Below are 17469 nucleotides of genomic sequence, written 5' to 3'. Positions count from 1 at the left end.
GCAGGACAGACAGCATGGACATACAGCAAGACAGCGCAGACACACGGACATGGATGGGCAGGGACCCTCATGGGAGCAGGGCCCCTGTGGGAGTTAGACCCTGGGGAAACTGGACCGCGAGGGAGTGGGATCCCTGGGGAGCAGGACACCTGTGAGAGCAGGATCCCCAGGACAACGGGACATGTGTGGGAGTGCGGTCCTGGGGAGTCTAACTCCTGAGGAGTGGGATACGTGGGAACAGGAGCCCCAGCAAGTGCCAAGGCAGTAGTATCCCTGGAGAGTGGGGCTGCCCTGGAAGCAGGGCTCAGGGAAGTGGCACGGGGGCATCTTGTGCCTGGTGCCAGGGCAGTGGGTGCCCCCAGTGCCCTCAGGGGCAGCCCCCAGCCCTTGCCCATGGCACAGCGTGGAGTGGGGGTGAGCCCCCCCAGCCCTGGCCCCTCGCTCCCCTCAGCTGGCCCCAGGCCTGGGCTCAGTGCCAGCTCGTTAGCAAAGCCTTATTAGCACAGCAGCCCGCTCCCACGGGAACTGCCCTGCTCCCCCACACCAGGCCCACGGGTACAGGCCTGCAGATCCCACGGGGTATCCTGTATCCCTTCCCCCTGCATTTGGAGTTGACAGCATCCCTGGCTGCTCTCATCCTGCTCAGCTGGTGCCGGTGGGGGTGTGTGGAGGGGCTGCAGGGCATGGGCAGGCATGAGGTGCTGCTGTGGGGCTAGCAAGGAGTGAGGATGGCTATCTGGGCATGGGCCAGCCCCCTGGGTCAGTGGGCACACCTGGATCCCTCCTCAGGAACTGTGGGGGGTTCTAGTTCCTAAGGGAGCAGCCTTGGGAGATGGGGGATAGGGCAAGTGCCTGAGGAAGCCCCTGTTCTGGGAGAAACCTGAAGATGCCCCATCCTGCCCAGTCCCATCCTGACCCATGCCCTGTCACAGGCACTTCCAGCGCCGGCACCCGCCAAGGAGCTCCCTCCTGCTGTGGCAGGGGACACGGGACCCTGAGGAGTGAGAGATGCCCAAGCTCTGAGTCATCACCCTGTGACACCGTGTCACCACAAAAGGTAGCCCTGAAACACAGCATCACCCAAACCAGGGCTCCCAGGGCTGCACCCACTGCTCTGCACCCAAAGGGCCCCAAAACGCAACACCCGGACTCCATCTCCCTCCCCGTGAGTGTCCCGGGACACAGCGTGTCCCACGCACACGTCTATCCTGGGACACACCGTGTCCCACCCGCATGTCTATCCCGGGACACACCGTGTCCCACGCACACGTCTATCCCAGGACACACCGCGTCCCTCCTCCTTCCCGTCCCTCATGGCTCGTGTCCCCCCGCCCCTCCCCCGCCGTTACCCGCCGCTGCCGCCTGAGGGCCCGCGCGCCGACAGCGAGCGGCCCAGCCCTGGAAAGCCCCGCCCACCAGTCCCGCCCCTCCAGCGCCCCGCCCATTGCCTACGCCCCATTGGCCCCGCCCCGACGGGCCCCGCCCTGCGCGCTCAGGGGCGGGGCCTGTCGGGGCGGGCCGGGCCGGGCCGGCAGAGCCGCGGGCGCGCGCAGCAGCCGCCGCCGCCGCCGCCGCCGCCGCCATGGGCTGCACCGTGAGCGCCGAGGACAAGGCGGCCGCTGAGCGCTCTCGCATGATCGACAAGAACCTGCGGGAGGACGGCGAGAAGGCGGCGCGGGAGGTGAAACTGCTGCTGCTGGGTAAGACCCCCGGGCCCCACCCCCGGGCCCCCCATCTTGGCTTCTTCGCCCGGGTCGGCCCAGCCCTGCCGGAACCGGGCGGCCTCGCCGCCTCCGCCCCTCGCTGCCCCGGGGCGATCCTGGGTACCAGCGCCGGGAGTGCCCCGCCCCGCCCCGGGGATCCCCCGTCGGTGGGATGCTGGCCCCAGCCCAGGCTTCGGCTTCTCTCCACAGTGAGCTGTCGGCTCCATCTCGGGCCGTGGGGATGTCCCCGGGAACGGGGGCCTGCCCCGCCCCAGGCTTCCGGGTCCCCTTCCACGAATGGAGCGGCAGGCCTTCCCCCGGGCGTCGGGTGTTGATCCCATCCCAGGTCGAGGGATCCCCCCAGGACTGGGGTGTTGATCCCATCCTAGGCATCCCCCCAGGAGTGAGATGTTGATTCAATCCGAGATCCTAGGGATTCCCTCCAGGAGGGGGTTATTGATCTTATCCCAGTTTCCACGGATCCCCCCCCTTCCCAGGAATGGGATGTTTGCCCCATCCCAGCTCCCAGGGTTTCCCCACAGGAATTGGAGCCCTGTACCCACAGCAGATCCTGGGTCCCCTCCACATTGAGGTTCTTTCCCCGCCCCTCTGTGAGTGGGATGCCAGCCCCAGGCATTGTTCCAGGCTTTGGGGATCCCCCTGGCAGTGGGATGCTGGCCCTACAGCAAGCCTTGGGTGCCCCTCAGAGAGGCTGCCACCCCACCCTGGGCTGTGGGGATCCCCCCAGAATTAGCTGCCACCCCACTATGGTACTGTCCCAGCTGGTCAGTCTGGACATATCCCTTTGGGACAAAGATGGGGGCATCCCACTCACCTGTTGGATATCCCCCCCCCCCAGCAAAGGTCCTGCAAGCTCGGGCACTTGTCCCACCTGCCCAGGATCCCTGGACTCCTCCATGGGCTGCCCTTACTGTGGCCTCTGGTTGTGGTGGAGGTAACAGGGCTGACAGGCACCCATTGCCCCGTGCCTTCCCCACTGGAGCCGTGGGTCAGGCCTGAGCCTCTCCATCACCCTGCCGTCTCCGTGGGGGCTTGGGGGGGCTTGGGCCATTCCCTGCCGTGGGCAGGGCCCCCCACAGCCCACAGGCTCTCTGCCTCACGGACACTCGATTTTGGTACTGATAACGGGCCAGCCACTTTCCTCTTCAAGGCACCCTGGTGATGCTCCCATGGGCGTTCACAGCCCTGCCCTGTGCCTGCGGGCAAGGCAGCACTTCGTTATTTTAATTCATTATTTCTCCTAATGACTCCCAGTTGGGCTTTTTATTCCTTTGTGAAATTCCCAGGGAGGGCCTCCCTCCAGGTGCGAGCTGGGAGCTTGCGAGGCTCCCATGGGACCGTGGGGCAGCGGGACAGAGGGAACCCTGACAGAAAATGTCTTTGGACTCATCTGCTGTCTGCAGAGGAAGCTGCCAGCAGCAGGAAGTCACGCTGAAATCCGGCAGGCCTTTATTTGCTCAACCCCTGCCTGCCTTGAGAAATACGTAATTAACGCCTTAAAATGCTCCTTTATCAGAGCGCATCTCTTTTTTGGTTTATTTTATTTTGATTCTTTTTGCCTTGGCACGATTAATGCTGGCAACAAAACCCATCCTGGAGATATTGGGAGGGAGTCTGTGCTGTCTGGGGGGCTCTATGGTTGGGCACACTCGCTGCCCCATTTTTTTTCTGTGGAAGGGAGAGTGAGGGGAGTGGAACCCTGTGGGATAGTGGAGGAGCATGTGGTGGGTCTTTGTAGTGAGCTGCTCCTGTGCTGGCTTTGCTGCCAGGTCTGCTCCTCTCAGCCCAGTGCTTGGTGGGGAGTAATGGGGAGGTTGCTGGCCAAGGAGATTTGGCACCTCCAGCCTCGGGAGGCTCCTGGGACCGTCCAGGCAGTATCACCCTGGTGCTGTGACCTCTGGGTGCCCGGGTAGGGAGAGCTCATGGTGCTGAGCGTCACCGAGGAGCATCTGGGGGCTTGCTGGGTGATGAGGATTATGCTGTAGGCTGAGTGGGTGACATCCCTTTCCTGGGTCTTGCTCTGTCCTGGAGTGGAGGCAGGAGGAGGAAGAGGATGTCCACACTCCCTTCTGCTGGGGCCAGTGTTTACGAGCGGCATTTCTGATCTCAGCTGCTTTCTAAAGCCAAAAATAGAGCAAAATGGCTCTTTTTGTACTTTAAAAAAATGGCTTTTTTTCCTCTTGCAGCTGTTCAGGTGTCAATAGCACCACGGCCTTGGGTCAGCACTCTCCATTTCCGAGCTGAGCCTTGGCCGGAAAATCCTCCCAAGCCGGCAGGGAGCTGCTGGGCAGGTGTGGCCAGCACTGCCCCCCCTGGGGCTTGTGACATGTCCCCTCTGAGGTGGGACAGCAGTGCTGGGGGGATGCTCCCACCTCCCTGCTGCTCACCCTTCGTATGGCTTATTTTTTTTCCCCATGGTCAGGGGAAATTTTGAGGAGACCTGAGGCCTCACATACTTTTTGGTGAGCACCACAGCTCCTCATCACTCTCAGTAAGGCAGAGCTCCAGGGTCCTCCGTGAGGGCTGCAGCCCTCCTGCCTCCTCCAGAAAAAGGGAGGCAAAAACTAAAGAGAAAAACAGCTTCACCCTTTGTGCTGCATCAACGTACAGCATGAAGAGAAAATGTCCCTTCCAAGCGTAGCATATTTTTTGGTGTCACATCATGGTGTCCCACAGCTGAGCTTTGGAGCTGGGGCACTACAGCCAGGCAGGGCTGGGTGTGAGTGGAAGGCACTGGTCTCGGTATGTGGTGATGGCATCAGCAGTGTAGGAGCAGAGAAAGCTTGGGGCTGACTGCTGCAGGTGCCTCAGATCTGTGCTGTGCTCTGTATGTGGCCATGAGCTGCCTCCTGCCTTTCCTCTGCTAAGGTGGGTGAGCTGGGGAGGAATGGACACACTGTCAGTGCACTGGGGACAGCCAGGACCCCCCAGTGGCACCCAGCTCTGCAGGCGTGGGCACAGCACTGCTCCTGCTGTGGCACCTGTCCATGCCTTCAGGTTTTCCTCTGCTGTTTGCTCTGGCAAAGTGAGTGTCTGCCAGATAGTTTGAAGCTCCAGTCTCTGATGGGGAGAAGACCCAGATGAAGCAATACCCCCAGGCATAGCAATTCCCCCCAAACAAAGAATGTGTCCCTCCCTGCTACTGGAAACCACCAGTCTCCCACGGTTTTGGTGCTGGGAGGGGCCAGGAGCCATAACTGACACCTAAAAGCACCTGGAGCATCTCCCCCATACTTCCAACACCTCCTGGTGCCGCTGTCAGCTCCTCACCGTCCCTAGCACACAAAGTCCTGCAGTCACTGGCTGTTTCTGCTGAGCAGCAGTGTTCTGGCCAACCCACCTCCTTGCCTGTGGGAGCTGGGATGCTCCAGAGGGATTCAGAGCTGGCAGCAGGCAAGTGATTGCTGTACTCAAATTCCTTGTCTTTGGAGGATTAGGAAAGTGAAGGGTTTCTCAGCTGTGTTAGAGGTGGAGAAGGCACTGGGGTGATGATGTTAATCCCCAGGGGTCTGCTCTAGGTGCAGACCCTGGGATGAGGACACTGCCCTTGCTGGCATGGTGGCACCAGGGTACGTCACTAAGGAACTGCCTGTACCAGATTCTGCCTGGGACAGACAGTGACCGGGCAGGGCTCGGAAGCAGCTTCTTTTTTTTTTTTTTTTTTTTTTTTTTGGCTTGCATAAAAATAGAGGAAGGGAGGGACCAGCTGTGACTTTCAGAGGTTGTGTGGCTCCAGAATTGCCCTGGGTTCTATGTGAGCCACCTACTTCACTGTGCTTGATCCTGTCTTGGGAGTTGTTTCTGCCCCCACTCCTTCCTTAGTCCTGGCTGTTGCAGGGGTTGGGTCTTCCCTTCACTGGGAACACTGGGAGCCCCAGTGCTGTTTTTTGTGATGGGCTGGGAGGTGTCACAGTGAGGGGGACCAGGGAAGAACTCAGTGCTGTTAGATCCAGAGGGATCTGACATCCAACCCCTGAAGCTGGTGTATCAGCTTGGGATAGGTTGGGATGGGATGGGTCACTACAATGCCCCCACTGGTGATGTCCTAGAGGCCGGCCGCTGCCCTCTGCTCCAAGATGAGCACTTAGACTTTGCCCAGGGGAAGCAGCAGGCTTATTTGTATATGTTTAACATATATTTTTACAGATGTACATTAGAAATGCATTTTATATTTTAATTTTTTTGTGTCTTTGTGTATACACACACACGCACGCACACACACGCACACTATCTTACTACTTTTGTGGAGCAACATATACATTGATTTAAAGCACATATAAATATATATGTCTATCTTCACCTATATATATGTGTAGCTTTATGGTGTCCCATGGTCTGAGCCTGCCCAGGGCTGGGATCACAGTGTCCCCAGGCGCTGTTGTGTAGGCAGGGCTAGCCTGGCCTTTCCGCAGCCACCGGGTTTCCTGCTCCAGGCCGGAGCGCGGCTTTCCGGCCCGGAGACTGCTTGAATCACCGGAGCTGGGGGAGCTGAGTAATTCTCCATCCCTGGTGGAAAACCCAGCCCGGGGGATTCGGGTGCCGGCAGCATCCCGGCTGTGCCAGAGGGTGAGGCCCCATCCTGTCAGGGCAGGGTGGACATGATAATGGCACCCAGGCCTGGGGACACATGGTAGCAGTGGTGCAAGGGGAGAGGGACCACTCTGGCCATGGCAGGGGCAGAAACAGAGCAGCAAAGTTTCAGGATTCCTGGAAAAAGCCCAGCACAAGGATAGTTTTGTTCAGCTTGTGGACACCGGCGGCCCTTGTTGGCACCGGGGGTGCATTTTCCATGCTCCCCCTGGGAAACCTTCCCTAGCCCACCTCCTCCCTGTGTGCCCTGAGCATCCTTTGTGCTGCCAATTTATTTCTGCTTTATTTATTTTTGTGGGGTTTTTTTTTCTTTTTTTTTTTTTTTATCTCTATCAGCTGCCTTGGACAGGGGGTCTGCAACCCCCAAGTTTTTGAGGTCCTGCCTGAGGACGTGGCATTCCACCAGCCAACGATGCATGGCTCCTTCTGGGAAGCAGCCAGCCCTGTGCTGGAATGGGATGGCCCTTGGGAAAAACGCCCTGTGTCACTGTGGGGTTTTAAAAAAATGTGATTATTTTTACAGCAATTTTCCATCTATTTTGGGTAGGAAAGAAAATGCTGAGGGGAATCTCTTTTTGTTATTGGAGTCTTTAGGGTAACTCTGCTTTTAACACACCCCTTTGTCCGTCCCATTTGATGGTGGGGACCCTGCAGGTGCCAAGGGGGGTGAGCTCTGCAGCCATCCCTCTGTCCTGCTGTCTGCTGTCCTGCAGGGAAAGGGATTGGTGGGTTTGTCCAGAGCTAAAACCCATCTGTAAATCCGTGCTCAAGTAATAGCTGCTGTTTGCCAAGTTGGGAAAGCTTGCCAGGACAGCAGCAGGGGATGGGCCTCTGGGTGCTGGGGATAGGGATGGCTCTGGACCTGCTGGCAGATTGAATTCCAGCTTTTCCCCCATAATGAAAATTTTCCAGCTATGCATTGCTTCCATCTATGCCTGAATATTTGAAAGTATGTGCTATGTGGAAAAATGGAAAATCTCCTGTCAGTGATGCGGGGTGAGGTGGATCCTGAAACCTGTGGCCAGCTCCTAAAATACAAGGATTACGTAGGTGCTGCCCAGAAGTATGTGCATATATTGCACTAAATATCTGCTGCCCAGAAAGCATCATAAATCATGGGCTGCAAAATATATATGTTGGCTCAATAAAGTTTTTGCCAGTGGATTAGCAGGGAGTTCTGGAGCCAGGCAGCTGCTTGCTTATTTTAAATTTTTGAATATTATTTTTAACAAAGAAAGGAGGAAATGAGCCCAAGAGAGAGCTCTCGTCCTGTTTTTGCCAGGCACTGCCCTGGGAACAAGCACTGCCTGCAGAGAGGCAGGGCTGGAGGAAGCACAGCCCTGGGGTCAGCCCATGGTACTGGGGGGTCTCCATCCCCCTCCCCCTGATATGCCGGCACAGGAGTCCAGAGCTCCTCTGACACTGCCTCATCCTGCCCAGGCTGGGCTGGAGGGTGGAAACTGGCAGTTGGCATCCCGCCCAGGAATTGTTTTGGGGCTGAATGGGCGGCAGCTGGGGTTTTCCGGGGATTGGAAATCCTTCCCCTCCTCTGCACTCATGGAGGGGGGTGGGGAGGGTCCCCCCTGTGGGCGGGGGGGGGGCTGTTAATTCACATCCAAATTCCTGCTCACTGCAAGTGTACAATATCCTGTGCTGGGCAGGCATCTGATGGGAGGCAGAGGTGCTGACTTGGAACATGGCTGCCTTCCTCAGGGGACTGGGAAGGAGCCAGGAGATGTGGAGGAAGTTTGCAAGGAAATAGCCAGCCTTGGTGACAGTCACCCTGTGACTGTCACCCTGCCCAGGGAAAGCAGGAGGCCCCGGCAGGGTTGTTCCCTCCTGGCAGGGAGAAAATGTCAGGCAGGGTCAGAGAGAGGAGGAGCTGGGGATGGCTGTCTGGCACCTCACCTCAGAGATGCTGATAAGCCAGGTTCTTGCTTGCCATGTGCCTCAGTTTCCCTGTCCAGGCACCCGCTGAGAAAAGATTGAGTGAATGCCACTGGCCACCAGACCCAGTGCTATGGGATGGTGTTAGAAACTAGAGATATTTAATGGAAAAAATGAAGGGCTATGCTAAATCCTTCCCCCCTGCTCCCAGCTCCAGGCAGGAGTTGCCAGCACTGACCACGAGCGCTGGCCGGGCTGCGCCGGGTGCCGCGTCAGCATCCTGGGGGAGGATGGGTCAGCAGTGCTGAGAGCCCCTACTGTGCTGGGCAGTGACCTCCGAGCTGAGCAGAGCCCCTCCCTTGGCACGTACAGCATGGGAACCACAGAGCAAGGTGCCTGAGTGGTAAACACGGGGTCTCTATAGCCTCAGTATGGCCCCAGCATCGGGGCGCTCTGCGCCCTGAGCACTGCCCCCAGTGATGTCCCTGGGGGTGCATGCCTGTCACCTGGTGGTGTTCAGGTCAGCGACATGTGTAGAAGGAGTTTGATCCCTGTCACCATGTCTCAGCTGGCACGATGGGCCCTGTTTTTCCCAGTTAATTTTAGCATAATCTGCTTTTTTTTTTTTTTTTCTGATTTTTTTAAACCTCCTCTGTAATCTCTGCCCCCTGTGTGGCCATGCTGGCACCATCCTGCTTGGGGCCCCCTGTAAGGGCAGCTCCATGGCCAAGGGCAGCATTGGGGGGACCCACAAAAAGGGCTGTGAGAGGACACAGGGATGGACTTTGCTCAGGAGATCCTCTGGGATTTGCACCTGGAGGCAGGGACCACACTTATTGCCCAAAGGGGCCTCATACTGCTGGAGGTCCTGGGGCAAGCCGAGCCAGGCACTCATCCATCTCGTGACACTCCCAGCACAGAGAGGGGACAAGGGACATGCCTGTTTCTTTCAGCTTCCCCTTTTGGCTTCCCCTTTCTTGCAGCCAGGGTGACTTTGCTTCTTCCCTGCTCTCAGCCAGTGGAGGGAGGGCTGGGCTGAGCTGCACATTGCCTGCGTAGGGTGGCGTCCCTAGGGGGAACAGGGTGGGGGAAGGAGAACCTTAGGCACCCTGAATGTCTCGCTGAACTCACAGAACCCTGCATTTGGATGCTGAAAAACAAAACGACCCCAAAAGCCATCGGCTTTCCCTGCTTGCAGCCGCCTCTGCAGCAGGCTGGGGCTCAGGACCTGGCAGGCTGGGAAGTGCACGCTATTTAAGAACCAACCTGGGGGCGGCTGAGCCCGCTGGGATCGCTTGAGCTGGCTGGTGGAGGTGGCAACTTATTCCCGAGTTCCTTATGGCACGAGCATCCCTGCATCCTGGCGGCTGCTGCCTCCAGCTGTGGATATGTACTGGGGCTGGTGCTCTATTGTTCCCTAGCACAGAGGGGATGTGGGATGCAGCATCTCAGGTTCTGCCTGCAGATGGGATGGCAGGTGATGGGCAGAGCTTGGCGCCCTTGTCACAGGGTGTCCCCAAGTTCAGCCAAAGCCAGGATTGCCCATCAGCTGTGGCATGCTAGGATTGTGGGGAAAATGTTAGTGTTTTGATGCCATTTTCCTGGCCCAGAGCAGATGTCATATCTTCCCTTGGGACCTATTGCGAGGGCCCCCCAGGCTCTCCTTTCATTCCCTCTTTTTTGGTCCTGACGTTTCCAGTTTACATCCAGTCATCTGCTCTGGCTAATGCTTCTCCAATGACTGAAGCACCTGCTGCATTCCCTCTCTGGGCTGGGCGGGTGTCCCAGTAGGGTAAGGGTTCCTGGCTTTGCACAGGACCTCATCCCTTCTCATTTCTCCACAGGTGCTGGCGAGTCTGGGAAGAGCACCATTGTCAAACAGATGAAGTGAGTGGTCCCTGCACTGTCACTGTGGCTGGCACTGCTCAGGCCTTGGCCACAAGCTCCAAAACCAGTGGCTGACAGGGAAAGCTCCCAGTCGGTGTTGCCACAGAGCATGGGGTGGGGAGCAGCATCCTGGGGTACCCCACAAAGGGCTGACCTTTGTGTCTCTTCCCTGCCCCAGGATCATCCATGAGGATGGCTACTCAGAGGAGGAATGCCGGCAGTACAAAGCTGTGGTCTACAGCAACACCATCCAGTCCATTATGGCTATCATCAAGGCAATGGGGAACCTGCAGATTGACTTTGGAGACTCCTCCAGAGCAGTGAGTTCCATCCTTCTCCCACTGTGCCTGGCAGGGGTGGGGTTCTTGGTGGCTAAAACAGATGTGCCCAAAACTGAAGTAGGATTAAAGGTGGCTCAGCCCAAGCTCTGCTGTTCCCTGGTGGGCTCCCATCAGGTCTTTGAGTGAGTGAGCTTCAATAAGTCTGTGCCAATGCTCAAGCTGTTTTATCCTGGCAGGATGATGCTCGGCAGCTGTTTGCACTCTCCTCCACTGCTGAGGAGCAGGGCATCATGCCTGAGGACCTGGCCAACGTCATCCGGAGACTGTGGGCTGACAACGGGGTCCAGGCTTGCTTCAACCGCTCCCGAGAGTACCAGCTGAATGATTCTGCTGCCTAGTGAGTACCCCCTCCTCTGCCCCAGCTCAGCTGGGCCCTGTGAGCCACAGTGCTTTTATCAAACAGCAGAAAATCTCCCCAGGAGCTGCTGTTCACCGTCATCAGGCTTAGGAGCTGGTGCTGCCACTTCCCGCATGGTGCTGGGGCTGAGCCCGAGCGGAACTGGGAAGGCGGATGTTTCAAAAGCTGTTTCCTTCTCTGGCGGGGTGCTGTGTACCCTGGGAGGGGGGCACTGGGGCATCCCCCTCCTGCCACTGCTCCGTCCCCACTGCCCTTCCCCAGAAGATGCTCTCCATTGGCTGCCCACTCATAAGCACAGCCCATCCTCATCACCCTTCATGGGCTGTCAAGGCAGGAAAAATTTCCAAGGAAAGCCCTGGGGACACTTAGGTCTGAAGAAGATGAGTAGGATGATCAAGAGTCTTCTCTTTTTCCTTTGACTGTTTTTATACAGAAAGACTTGGCATTACACTTGTGCATTACGCAGCAAATTGGTGTTTAGGTAGATTGTTGCAGCTGGTTGGGTTTATTCTTGAAGAGATTAATGAATAAAGTTAATCTGCCTAATGTACCATTGCTGGAGAGAGCAACACAGCTGAGTCTGCGTGAGCTCGCACAGTGCCCTCCCACCCTCTCCACCCAGAGCCCCTATAGTAAAGTAGTATGGGGGGAGCTCATGGTGTGCCAGGAACACCCCACCAAGCCTGGCCTTGCCTGGGATCTCTGATGCTTTGGACTCACTGCCATCCCAGGGCAGGTGGTTTCCCCAGTTGTCCCCTCACGCACCGCAGTGTCAGGTCCTTCTTTTGCACTGAGATCACTGTGGGGAAGAGACTGCAGGAAAGCTCCTGGCAAGCACCAAACCTGTCAGCTCTTTCCCCCAGCACCCGCAGCTTTCACTTCCTCCTGATGGGCACACACCCACCTTCCCCCTACCCTGTCTGCTCAGCCCCATCACTCCCCAGCCAGCCCTGGCATTTCCCTGGCAGTGGGTGTTGGTTTGGAAGCACAGAACACCCAGCAGGTGCCAGGGAGCTTGCACACACACTTGGAACAGGTGTATCTGCACAGTGTCTGCCAAGTGCCAGTCTCTGTCAGTGCCATTATGGAGTGTTTAGCACATGGTGGGGGTTGGACAACCATTAATTAGGAGCACCTTCAAGCTGTTGCTCCAGCCTTTTTCCAGCCCTGTGGAGATGCCTGCGCAGTGGCCAATCCCTTGCCCATCTCACAGGGATGATGTGCCCATGGTCCTGCTGGAACAGGACAGTGTGGGAAGGAGGAGCCCCGTGCTGTGCCCGACACACAGGCCACCTGTGGCCCAGCCCTCTGCAGCACAGCAGCCCCCATCCTGTTCCTCCTCTGCCTCTTGGGGTTCCAGGAGTTTGGGGTGCCAGGGTGGTGCTCACCAGCACCCTGGGGCTTGATGCAATGTCCGAGAGCCTGTGGTGCTGCGCAGGGCCCTGCTGTGGCGTTTCCTGTTTTTCGTAGCCAGAGGCCATGTGTGTTTCCGGCTGTTTTTGAGCTGCTCTGCAGCAGTAATGTGCAGGTCCTCCACCCTCACACCCACAGCAGGCTCCTGGGGCACCTCCAGCCCTGGCCTTGCCCTGACACGCTGCAGGGTTTCCCCGGAGCTGGCGAGTGGCCGTGCTGCAGTCGGAGCCAAGGATCCCTATGGCTTCGCGGGCTGTAATCTGGCTTTCACCAGATTACAGGGCCGCAAATGCCTTAATTAAGACAAGCCTAATTTGCTTAAAGGAGCCCGTTTGTAGTAACCCAATTAAAGCAATGTGAGCTGGAGAAATCAAAACCTGCCTTGATCCCCCTGGCCAGCCCTCATCAGTCCTGGTGGGTGTTGCACACTGGGGACCCGGCCACCTCCTCTGCCGGGGGCCCTGCGGGCAGCAGGGTGGGCGATGCTCCTGGGGGGCTCGGGACGCCTGCAGCCCCCCCATGGCGCTGCTCCCTGTCTCTCCAGCCTCCTGCTTCCTCCCAGGACGCTGTTCCTTTGTGTTTTTGACTATAAATGGCATGGCGTCATCGATTGTTTCCGCCGGCACTGTGGCTCGTTGCCATAGCACTGAATATTTTCCTCTTGCCATTTCCCCCCTGTGCAAACGGCCAGGGAAAAGGGGTGAGCCCCTCAGCCCCGGCTGCATCCTCTGCCAGGCTCCCAGTGCCAGCACACTGCCCCCAGTCCCTTGGTCCTGTGTGTTCCTGGCCACTGGTGTTCTGCACTGCCTGTATGTGACAGGGACATGGGGTTACCCCCAGGGTGCACATGGGGCCTCTGCTATGCATCCCAGCTTGGCACTGCACACCCCAACTGAACAATGCTGGGAGATGGACAGGGGACTCTGGGCCATCGTGGGGATGTCCCATGGGATCTGGGTGGGTTGTGCCCCATGGTCCAGCTCCCACAGCACCTTTCCTCTTGTCCCCAGCTACCTGAATGACCTGGAGAGGATAGCCCGTGCCGATTACATCCCCACCCAGCAGGATGTGCTGCGCACCAGGGTGAAGACCACGGGCATTGTAGAGACTCACTTCACCTTTAAGGACCTGCACTTCAAGTATGTCTGACATCTTTCCCTTTTGCCTTTTTGAAAGCAACAAAACCCCTTCTTCCCCATGGACCATGGGTGCACACTGTGTGCACTCCGTTCTCCCCACCTCCTGATTTGCTCATGGCGGGAACTGCTGCCTCAGAGAGCGGAAACCGCTGAAATAGCTGGAACAGCCTCAAAAACACTTCACAGAACTCAGCCTGGGGGCGGATCCAGGCTCTGGCGAGGAGGGGAGGGGGAAGGCGTCCCTCCTCCCGCTGCTGTGACGCTGTTTCCGTTGCAGGAAGGGCTCTGGGCGGGAGCTGGGGTCTCAGGGTCAGGCAGTGGCAGCGCTGCCTGCTGGCACCCCGTGGTTGCTTTCCACTGAAAACCCACAGGAAATAATAAGGGCTCCAGTTTCAGAGGCAAAAAGCTGCCATTGTGCACATCCCCAGGGGATTTAGTCCCATGGCAACAGAGCTGATGTCAGAAAGATCTGTTGGGGTCCTCTCTGAATGCAGGGGGCTCGCAGGGACCCGATGCCACCCTGGTAGAATGGAGACACTTGGTTGTGCATTGCCAGGGCAGCACTTCGGGGGTGGCAGTGAGGGTGGTCTGGGGGAATGCAGTGTGTCCCAGGGGAGAAGCCTTCCCGCCAACCAAGCAGTTGCAAATGGGCATGGCAGTTGATGTGGAATGCTACTGCTGGGCTCTTCTCCATGGAGGCAGGGCATCTTCTGCTGCCTGTGGAGGGAGAGGCACATGGTGCATCAGGATCATCCCTGAGCCCTGCTGCTGCTGCCACAATCCTGCTGAGCCCACAGTGACTTGGTTCCCCTTAGTCCAAGGTCTCTGGCAAAGCTCTGCTGTGCCTGCTCTGGAGCAGGTCTCTGGGGAGCATGACACTGACATCCCCTGGGAAAGGTGGCCTGATCCTGCCCCAGCTCACGTCAGGGATTTGCTTTGGCTGGGAAATGAGCCTGGGCACTGTCCTGGCAGCAGGAGCCGGGACAGATCCTCATTACTGGCAAAATCCCTGGGGCAGAGGCACTGTGCTCTGCCTGCACCACTGCTGCTCCTGCTCCGGGCAGCTGGGGACACTGAGACAGGGCATGGGGTGAGGGTGGTGTGGCTGGGAGCTGCCATCCATGCCGTGTCACCCCCCTGCTGCAGGATGTTCGATGTGGGAGGCCAGCGCTCGGAACGGAAGAAGTGGATCCACTGCTTCGAGGGGGTGACAGCCATCATTTTCTGTGTGGCCCTGAGTGCCTATGACCTGGTGCTGGCTGAAGATGAGGAGATGGTGAGTCATGGGGATGGAACCAGTGCCATGAGCCGTCCCCTCTGTGGGGAGCTGGGGGAGCAGCCCCTCCTCTGGTGGCCACCAGTTCCCTGGCCAGGGTGGCCCAAGCCTTGCAGGGCCATTGGCATCCCCTGCCGAGGCAGGCAGGAGCATGAGGGGTAGCAGTGGGGTGGGTGCTGCCTGGGAGTCCCTGCCTGGCTCATGCTGCTGTCTTCCCTGCCAGAACCGGATGCATGAGAGCATGAAGCTGTTTGACAGCATCTGCAATAACAAGTGGTTCACAGACACGTCCATCATCCTCTTCCTTAACAAGAAGGACCTCTTTGAGGAGAAGATTGTGCACAGCTCCCTCACCATCTGCTTCCCCGAGTACACAGGTACCACTGGAACCTTCTGTGCCTCCGGCCCTCCTGGCAGGAGCAGTGGGTTGGGGCAGCAAATGGGGTGTGATGGGTTTTTGGATTGCCCTGGGAGATGTGGGGGGACCCAGCACAAGGGACAGCTGTCCTGAAGGGGGTTTTCTGGGGCTCATTCTGCCTCTGGAGCCTCAGTTTGGCAACAGGACAGTGGCTGTGGATGGCCAAGCCAAGCCCAAGCCCTTTGGTGGCTGTGGGCAACTGTGGGGCAGCCCAGTGTCTCCTCTTCCCCAGGGGCCAACAAGTATGACGAGGCAGCCAGCTACATCCAGAGCAAGTTTGAGGACCTGAACAAGCGAAAGGACACCAAGGAAATCTACACCCACTTCACCTGTGCCACGGACACCAAGAACGTACAGTTTGTCTTCGATGCTGTCACCGACGTCATCATCAAAAACAACCTGAAGGACTGTGGTCTCTTCTGAGGCTCAGGTAGGTGGTGGTCCCAGTCCTGGCTCCTCAAATGGGGTGGTCATGGACCATCCTTCAGCTGCAGGCTGCCCTGTCCCCAGACCCTCCCCTGCTCACGACCTCTCTCTCCTAGGAGCTGCAAAAGAAGGACCGCACCATCTCCCTCTCCTGCTTCTCTTCAGATTCATTCCTCCGCCCACCACATAAAGAGACTTTTTGAGTGTCAGCATGGTGGCAGGGCCCATGTGCCCCCTGCTGGCCGTGTTTGCCCCCCACCATTGTCCTCCTCCTCGCCGGCGTTGCCCTTCCAGGGAAGACAAGGTTTTAATCTTGGTTTGTACCCCCTCAGGCGTTCCAGCCCCCATTTCATTCACTCTGAGCCCTGGTGCTCTCACTGTTTACATTGCAAGTGTTGCTGGCACGGGGTGGCGCAGGGTCCCCTCGGGGGTGCCCACCCAGCCACAAACACGACCGATGACATTCCTTTTAGTAAACCAGAAAAGAGAGAAGAAAGAAAAAAAGGAAAAAAAAAAAAAAGAAAAAACAACAAAACCAAACCCAAAACCATGCAAAAAAAACCACACCACACCGGTTGGGCACAGGTTACTTTTTAAAGAAACCTTTTTACCAAACTATTTAAAAGCATCAAGTGCTACGTGGTGGTGGCATCCTCCGTGGCCAGCCCACCCCCCAACCGTGTGCCTTTGGGGGGGAGGGTCTGCACCCCACCCCGCCTTGCTGCCCCCATCCCGATGGGCAGCTCAGGCAGGAGGGTGGGCAGGGGGTGCTGCCCACTGCCTCTATCCCCCCCCTCTTTCTAAGCCTAGTTTTTAGGGCTAGCTGTTGCGTTGGGCGAGAAGAGCCCGCTGTACAGAGCGGCCCCCGCTGTCCCCCCAGCCCAGGGGGACCCTTCAGCCGGTGCCTGCGGCCTCGCTTTTCCCACAGGATGTTTTACCGAATTGTTCACATGGTTTGAAATAATAAAATGTAGAAAGGAAAAAAGAAGAGAGAAACATTATATATACTGTAACTCCCTGTGTGACATGGGAGTGGACAGGGGGGTTTCACCTCTGTGGGACGGCTGGGGTGGTCCCCAGGGGTGGGAGAGGGACACAGGGTGGGTTGGCTTCCCCCTGGGGTCAGGAGAAGCCCCTGGTTGTGGGAGGTGACAGCAGTGGTGGGACCCTTGGGAGTGTAGCTGGGATGCTGCTGCAGGGTTGTGGGGTAGGGGGGAACAAACCCATGACCACCCCCTCGTTCTGCAGTGGTGACATGGTGGCACCAGGGGAACCCCAGCATCACACAGTCCCTGGGGGCACCCAGTACCCAGGAACACCCAATGATCTGTAGCCCAGGGTGAGATGTAGCACCCCTTGCACCCAGCAGCCCACAGGGACCCCCAGCCCCAGGGATCACCCATTGACACCCCACACCCAAAGGATTCCCCAGCTCTGAGGGATTTGTGGAGATTCCCAGCACTACCAGCTCCAGGGGTGCACCCCTGGACACCCAGCAGCATCCGAGGGACCACCCCAGCACCCAGAGCTTCAGAGGGCACCTGGACCCCCCAGCACCCAAGGGAACCCCTAACACCCTTTAGTTCCAAGGGGTGCCAGGGACTCCCAGCGCCAAGGGGCACCCAAACCCCCCCGTCTTCCCAATGCTCAGGGTCATGTGGGAAACCCAGGGACATCCCCTCAAATACCTAGGGTCACCCAGGACCCCCAAACACCCCTCTGCTCCAAGGGGTACTCAAGGACCCTCAGCACATAAGGGAACCCCCATACCCCACAGCTCTGAGGGTTACCCAGGGACCTGCAGCACCCAAAAGTATCCAGGGTCATCCAGGTACCCCTAGGACCTGAAGCCCCAGAGACCCCCAGCAGAACTGGGGGCCCCACAGTGGGAGAGTTGGTGGGGAGGGGGAGTAGATTGTGCCCCCTCTCCCCCAGCTCTCCCACTTCACCAGGGGTGGCTTTGGAGCTGAGCAGGTCAAACCCCAGGGGTCTGGGGCAAGCAGAGATGGT

At 58.0% G+C, this 17469-nt stretch overlaps 1 protein-coding gene across 1 annotated transcript; it reads left to right on the top strand.

Moving 5' to 3' along the window:
- The first annotated feature begins 1542 nt into the window (after positions 1–1542).
- GNAI2 (G protein subunit alpha i2) lies at positions 1543–16460 on the top strand. Its single transcript, XM_059856350.1, has 9 exons — positions 1543–1700; positions 10046–10088; positions 10267–10408; positions 10606–10766; positions 13211–13339; positions 14486–14615; positions 14839–14992; positions 15266–15463; positions 15576–16460. Exons 1-8 carry the CDS (start codon positions 1583–1585, stop codon positions 15454–15456), a joined length of 1068 nt encoding a protein of 355 aa, XP_059712333.1. The 5' UTR covers positions 1543–1582; the 3' UTR covers positions 15457–15463; positions 15576–16460.
- The last annotated feature ends 1009 nt before the right edge of the window (positions 16461–17469 follow it).

This window comes from Haemorhous mexicanus, chromosome 11 (genome assembly GCF_027477595.1).
Source record: "Haemorhous mexicanus isolate bHaeMex1 chromosome 11, bHaeMex1.pri, whole genome shotgun sequence".
NCBI classification, from domain to species: Eukaryota; Metazoa; Chordata; class Aves; order Passeriformes; family Fringillidae; genus Haemorhous; species Haemorhous mexicanus.
The sequence above is the reverse complement of the archived record's forward strand: the minus strand, read 5'-3'. Positions and strand labels throughout refer to the sequence as shown.